Genomic DNA, 7,930 nt, shown 5'->3' with positions numbered 1-7,930 from the left:
TCGAAGTCAAACCCAAATTAATCCGGGCAGTTCTTTATGAGCTGCTGCTATAAAATCTTCGGGATGTATCTTCACGCCCTGTTACGTCATACCAATGTCCGGTATTTTACTGACTTAAGTTTAATGGACAGGTTGTAAATTGAACAAACTAATTAAGCAACAACGCCTTGCCGGGTCAACCTTAAATCGTGCGCACACCAACGCCTACGGCTTAACAGTTTTGCCATAAATTAAGCTGCTCGCGTAGATAAACGTCACACACGAAGTTCGCAGTCCAGCAGTAACTTTCTCGGACGTAAAAAGCTATTTGTAGGATCGAGTTTCGCCTCGCGGTCGTGTTGTTACAAAGCAAACGACGGACTGAGAAAGTGAGTGTATACCCGGCGGGGTGCAATTAAGGCCGATTTTTAGAACGAAACACTCACGATTTTATATCGTAAATATTTAACACTTCGCTCAGCTAAATTAGCTATGTCGCCAAGTCTGTGTTCTGCCTGGGCAAGAGAGTTTGAGCGCAGAAGGAAAGAAGAAGTGTAAGGCCGCATACCGGGACCTCCGCTGAAACTAGATTTAGTCTTTCATTGACAGGGTCAATGTACAGTGTAACTTAACTCTGACTAATTTTTTTTGTAGGTTATCTAACCACAATCTGAACTCAGAAGTGTTATTAGAACTTCAACGAAATGGTTCACGTAATATTAGGAAGTTCAAGCATGCAGCGGCCGGCACCAACTTTTTTTGTATTTTGCGTCTTCGCTTATGTTATCACAAGCACACAAGGAACGAAGCGTCAGGTTTTATTGTCGCCGAGCGTACCAGAAACCGATAGATCTGATGACAGAACGTACGCTATAACTATGCATAGCGAGCAAAGTTTCCAAAGCAAAGACGGCTCTGACCGTTCAGATAGAAACCGCCCGATCAATTCCATTCGCTCAAGGCATGGCAAACAGCATAGGAACGAAACGTTGAATTTGGTGGAACGCAACTCTACAGTGTCTACCGAAAGTGTTCCTATCATTATAGAAAGTGTTGAAGCAGTTGCAAATGAAGATCGTCGTCACAGTATGGACCAACAGCAGTCTTCGTGTGGTCGACATAAAGTTTGTTCTGAGCGCGAAGAAATGAGGTCAATGCGCATTGAAAAGATAAAGCAAAATATTTTAAGCAAGTTGAGACTCTCCTCTCCTCCAAACATTACAGAACAACCCTTGTCAACGGATTCAGCGCCTATTATGGAGCTGATGCGGCGTTATGGCATGGACCAAGATCGTGGAACTAGCGATGCTGAAGATCAAGAAACTGAGGACGAGGAAGTTAACAGCGAGCGAGTCATTTTAACCTCGAGACGTCGTAAGTAGACACGGTGTTTAATTTATTCACTACTAATAAATACATTTATTTAAACCAAATTTAAATTCGTTCGAAATGAATTATATACACAAAAATGCTTCCATTGAGTGTATGTTAAGTCTATTGGATCATGAGTCCATGAAGCGAGTTGAAACCGATGATGTGTGTCTTCTTGTTTTAAACCACCTTCACGGCATGGAAGGTTAACCGAATCTCTATTCCCCGCGGATTGTTTACAGTTCTTGGCGCCAAGTTGTGCATTAGCCCTGGGCATTTTTATCAATGACGAAGCAACATACTTCAACCGGTATTTCACCACTTTAGGACAATTTAGGAAACGAATATTATCCAATCTAAAATATGCCAAGGTTACAAAAAAGTATGGTGAAAGGTGTATATTATCATTTTCACACCAATACTCCTAAAACTCAAAGTAAAGCGAGTATTTTGTGATTATTTAAGGTAAAATTTTACTTTGATCTATAGACTCAGCTAAATCGGTTTTAAAAACCACGTCGCTTTTACGGTTCATATAACAAAAATCATACCTTCAATGCCCTTTGTGTATTTTGGGTCGCGAAGGGTGCTACGGCAATGACGTAACGTGACACGCAGTAGAGGTTCCATGTATGTCATGGAGATTTAGGAACACAACTATATAGCTGCAGAGTGTAACACGGTGTATGTGTACTTGAATTGGTAATGGCAGGAAATGTTGATTTAGGAAATGTATGGCAACTTATAGATGGGAAACTGACAGTTTTTAGTTTATCTTTGCACTGTATACCTTCCAACACTTATAAAAGCACAAGGATATTTTAACGTTTGCCATCCTCTGCCACCGAATGCCATCTACTGCCACCATATTGCTACTTGTGAAAAAATCATGCCGAATAATAAGACTGATGTCACGGGTCGTTCAATGACTGTTCAGAAAACAGGAAGTTTCGTGAAATCAAACTACAATATGATTGCCGATCGTTAATCACATTTTAATAAAACTTAAATAAAACTTATGTAATCTCAACTTAAACTAAAATCGAATTTGTTTATTCACAGCGCCGTTCAGGAACAGCCCATCAGGAGCGGGGGGTTGCTACTTTACTTTTTCTGAACAGCAACGCAGCTTTGCTGTGCACTCAGCTTTTTTGTGGTATTACGTGCGTCCTGTAAACACAACTGAAACATATGCACTGGTTGAGTTACAACGTTATGTTGCAACTGCGAATGGCCCTCCTCGACCAGTTTGGGTGAGATCACTCAGAGTTAGTTTGAACGGCTCCGCAAAAGGCTTCTGGCGAAAAATTCGAGTTACTGGATTAGTGAATGGTTGGTTAGAGCGACCATCATATAACTTGGGAATTAAAATCATATCAAGAGGATTATCTGACCTTGTCATGACCGAATCACGCGTCGGGGAAAAAAACAACGTAAGTCCATCTTTATACCCTTAGCTTAAATTGTAGTTAAGTCTAAAGTACAACGAGCCAAGCGTGATTTATTGTGGTTAATCGGTCTTGAGGCAGCAGCAGTGCTGGTCCCACTGATCAGGTTGCGGTCGAAAGCAAACAAAATGGTTGAAAGCCGCCACCAACTTCACCCATCAAAACTGTAAGGTGTGACGTTAAAAGTACGACAAACAAACACTTTGGCCAGCTTTGCAAACAAAAATACAAAGTGATTTATCTTAACTGAAATTAAACCATTTCCATGACTCAGCGTATTCTATTTTCCGTCATTCTTTCACCTTACAAGAATATCCAGCCATCTGTAACGTGATTTAATGTTTAGTTACTCTTGCATGTTAACAAAAATGTTACTTAAACCGTGATAATACATTTGTTTAACCAAGTATGCCGATAAACCATCGTATGTTTGTACAGAAACCCTTTATGGATGTCGAACTGGTTGCCCGAACTCGTCGAAGACGGAAACGAGATGCCGCAGAAGGTTTACGTTGTGACGCTAACTCAACGGAAACACGGTGTTGTCGGTTCGACCTAGACATTAATTTTAATGCAGCCGGTTGGAACTGGATCATTTTCCCAAGGACATACAATGCTCGATACTGTTCGGGGGAGTGCGCTTATTTGCAACTTTCGAATACACGAGAGCAGCTGATCCGGCACATGGGCAACAGACCTGATTTGCCCAGCAGCAGACATGTCGAAAACTGCTGCGTGCCGAAAAGAATGATTGGAATTTCAATGCTATACTACGACAATGACGGCAACATTATATTCAGCAAAGTACCGGACATGGAAATAGTAAAATGCGATTGCTTGTAGTATGCGTAAATTGGCCGTGCTGCAGCGCTTACCCTTATATGGGCATGGTGTCATCGACTCGGGTCGCTTCGCATAGCAGTCCAATACAAGCTGAACACACGAAGACTTTGTGGATAAATGCAAACGGCAATACTTTTCGGCAATAACATGTATAAAGACTTCATTAAAATGACCCATCGCATATTTGCGTGGTGATCGTCATTAACTACAAGTCGTGCTTCATACACAGCATGATCACATCATTACAGAATTAATCAAAAAACATTACCCCACATTCCAAACATAACCAATTTATCCCTACTCTGACAAATAAGTTGTACCATTAAACGTAGCATAATCAAGTTATTATAATCCAGAGTTTATTTACTCATTTTAAAGTTACAGATACATTTTTTAAATCATTGTTTTCTAATGCTCATATTTTAAGTGAGGAAAACCTTACTGTGAATCAACGCGAATTCCGCAAGTCCCGTGCTATGCAAATTATAAATATTGAAGCCATTTCTCAGTATATTCGACCCCACACCACTTTCAGTTTTACACGATCAAACATGAAGACACTTAAAACTGTTAGTTAAACCAGCATGCTCCACCTTTTATCTTTCCAACCGAGACCAGAGGTTCCTAATATTTACTTGTTACATTACAAAAAATCACATGCGCTGTCCTACTTGCCAGCAGTGTACATACGGGGTACATTCGGCGTGCAAGCCAGATCGCTTTACAGTTGTTGTATACTGATATTTATTTATTAAATGCTTGTCCTTGTACAGTACTGGCATGCCACATCTAATGTTTAAATGAGAACGTACGCTTGCTAAACATTTAAGTACGGCACGTGTCGGTGGTGACATTGCAGTGTTGCACGCCTTATATATTTCACATTATGTTTTGGTGCATTTTTATGCATCAAAATCTCTTTTGCAAGAGCAATGTTGTAACTTTTCTCTCGTTTATCGTAATATATGTGTCACAATATTGTGCAGTTCCATTCGCGAAAAGTTCAAAAGATTAATATTTTAGTTTTATTATTGTTATCGTTCGTATCAATACATTTTCTAACTTTATAGATATCTGTACTTTATCAACACTGAATCAAATCCAGACATAAAACCATAAAGCTTAATTGTATTTGCTTGTTCTGACATTGCATTATACAGAAAAAGATTTATTAGATACAATCACTTCAGTCGAAAGTCCTCTTTACAGCTATTTGAATAGTATTTGATGGTCCCCAGGCACACAGCAGTTACATATATTGAATTGGTATTAGCAATTACAAATCAAGTGTTAGACAAAACCACACAACAACACCGATATGTACAAATGGGAAAGTTGAAACATTTTTGACCAAGAAGTTCACCGAGGCATGCACTGTTTTCGACAGGAAGAATGCTTATTTGGGGTGTACACAAAGGTGCGTTGTGGAGCCCAGATAAAACTAACTGCTGTCTACACCGCAGACCAGGACTTATACACCCGTTGGGAGTATGTAGGTTATTGTTTTAAATATACAATTAGGACGTAAATTTAACCGAACGAAACTTTCTTATTATTACAGTTGGCTCAGTATAAAGATTAGTGGAGAGAAAGCGTAACTGAATAGAAAACGTAATTATTTAGCCAGATAATTCGAAATCATCGTGTCTGGGCGTGTGTCAATGCTGTCTTATACCGGATGCTCAGTTTCAATTTCTTCCAATTATTACTAATATGCTATATAAATGACCGACATTTATAGACAATTTAATTGTGGCGTACGTTCCTCGGGCTAGGAAACACTGTGAATTTAATTGCTGGACTTAATTTCGACGACGTCCACAGCGTGACATAATTTTAAAGTGGCACCGGTATCGCGTTGCCCGCCTTTGACCGCACTTTGTGGCCCGAGTTTCCTGGTCCAGCATTCATGGATAAAACAAAGTTAGAACCGGAGCATCTGACTTGAGGAGTTTGAGAATCTCATGTTTCTGGTTTCGTAAGGTAATGTGCCAGATTAAAATTAACCGAAGCGTAAATTTCAAGACCATTTATTTCGACGCATCTGCTGGGCCAGCAGCAGATTTTAGCAGTCACCAAACATTGTTAAACTTTGTCCTTCCAATGAAATCTTTACACACTATTTGTTAACCCTCATATTAAGATCTTTACAGGCAAGCATTTGTAATATATAGGCATGTTTTAAATTTGATTCAGCCATTATTAAATTTGATTCATTATAACCAATGTTGTATTTGAATACAGTTATTCCACACAACCAATCGTCATATTATGATTGTGTTGCATCCTGTACAATTTTTGGTTCTTATAACTGTTTAACATTAATGTTTGCAAATAAAATGTTTGTACCAAATATGAATTGCATAGATAACCGCTGAATTAATATACAAACTATTGTAGGACGGGGCATATGATGTGATACGTTTTCATTTTCTTGCCTCGTACCAGTTGGTAGGAAACATAAAATATTTAAAAAATCATATAACGGTATCCTTGCGACTATACAAGAGCGTTGTTGGTTGTTTAAAACATGATCAGGAAATCTGGTATTTATTTGCTAACGGTACCCCATCTTAACCCACAATAATATATATTAGATTTCTAAGAAAAACTTTAGTGAGAGTTTGTTTTGAAAATGCTTATTTATTATCAGAGTTTTGTTAAGGTTTAGTTGTCTCCATTGAAACTTAGAATATAACATGTTGCTGTGTTTAAAGAAGTTAGAATCGACACAAAAATAGTTAGCAATTAGATAGTTATAGTTATATAGTAGGGTGGGGGAAGATGGAACACCGTTTCATTCTATGTGTCTCATTTGATTAGTAAACACAGAACATTCAAGAAAATATAAAACTGTATCCTTATGACTCCCATAGATCGTTGTTATAAATTGTTTAAAACACGATCAGGATATTTGAATATTATGTGTAAAATGTGTCTTTCCCTCCCCCCACTGCTGTACTACCACATACGACCCATACCCAAGCGCATATTTTATATATAATATGAATCCAAAGTTTATAAAATACTTGTTTGTTTATTTTATATTGTGTTTTAATCTAAATCGTCTTAAGCCAAAATATGCTCAAATACTTATTATAAGTATATTGCGGTAATTATCTTACAGCAGTGGTAATATTGTTACAGGTATATTGATTTAGCCTATATACTAAAAATCGTATAAATTCTTTAGCGTATGTATAAGCACTTCAACACTGATGCATCGTTTAACACAATTTAACGCAAATGTTATCTTGCGCTGATGTTATCGCCAAGTGACATGTACCTGTGTCTGATCCTCTTGCATATTGGCTTTTACAGCTCGCTTTCAAAATGGCGACCATGGGTATCCAGTTGAAATAAACTGCTGTTTTGACTTATCAATATATTATAGGGTGGGGAAGACGGGACAGCTTTAGCACACAATGTCCAAATATTCTGACCATGTTATTAACAACGGTCTGTGGCAGTCGTAAAGTTACGATTTATAATTTTTTGGATGTTCTTTGCTTACTACCAAATGGGATAAGAAAAGAAAATAAAAAGATGTCCCATTTTCCCCGACCCTACTATACAATATAAATGTTTCCTTTAATGAAAATTACTCTCATAACGTTGTCAAGATTTTTATTTTGCTTTTAAAAACTGTTATATTCAGCGTACATTTTATATGATATCGCAAAATTTCTTTTGCAATACATTTCATTCCCATATCCCATGAATTGATGCAAAATGTTTCAGAAATCATTTCTTTTTCAGGTCATTAACAGGCATAGCATCTATAACCACAGTACATATTATTCAGTCTCGTCGAGTTAAATCTGATTTTCATGATCGCTTTATTTGTTTACAAAGTTGAATGTCCTGGGGCATAGTTGACATGTTTATTTTTTGCAACACAAACAGAAAGAACTATCCTTTATGGTGTGTCGCGCGTGGGAAAAATTCATTGAAATAAACTTGTCAATTTTCATTTTTTCTAAACTTGTAAAAAATTAAAGAAATTAAATTTGATTTTCCGCCGTTTTAGTTTTCTTACTTATGTGTGTTGCCAGCACAATTGTCTGCAATTTAGCTCATTGCAGCAACAGAGCTCATCATTTCGATCTTTCAATATTGCTGAAAATGGGACAAACGATAACTTTTAACTGAATTACGTCATTGCACAGTTGACATTCAATTATTTATAAGAACAACTCCCGCATGCTTGTTTTCATTTCCTCCTGTGTTTCGAAATCGAAAAAAGCAGGTCCCCGGTAATAATGATGTACAAAATGGCGCGGCGCGTG

General features: G+C 37.7%; 1 protein-coding gene across 1 annotated transcript; it reads left to right on the top strand.

The window, feature by feature from the left end:
* The first annotated feature begins 332 nt into the window (after positions 1 to 332).
* LOC149738249 (growth/differentiation factor 8-like) lies at positions 333 to 4,708 on the top strand. Its single transcript, XM_089875011.1, has 3 exons — positions 333 to 1,353; positions 2,413 to 2,783; positions 3,237 to 4,708. Exons 1-3 carry the CDS (start codon positions 684 to 686, stop codon positions 3,639 to 3,641), a joined length of 1,446 nt encoding a protein of 481 aa, XP_089731137.1. The 5' UTR covers positions 333 to 683; the 3' UTR covers positions 3,642 to 4,708.
* The last annotated feature ends 3,222 nt before the right edge of the window (positions 4,709 to 7,930 follow it).

The sequence above is a fragment of the Ciona robusta genome, chromosome 3, assembly GCF_009617815.1.
Source record: "Ciona robusta chromosome 3, ASM961781v2".
Taxonomy (NCBI): domain Eukaryota; kingdom Metazoa; phylum Chordata; class Ascidiacea; order Phlebobranchia; family Cionidae; genus Ciona; species Ciona robusta.
This window is presented reverse-complemented; position numbering and strand designations above follow the sequence as displayed.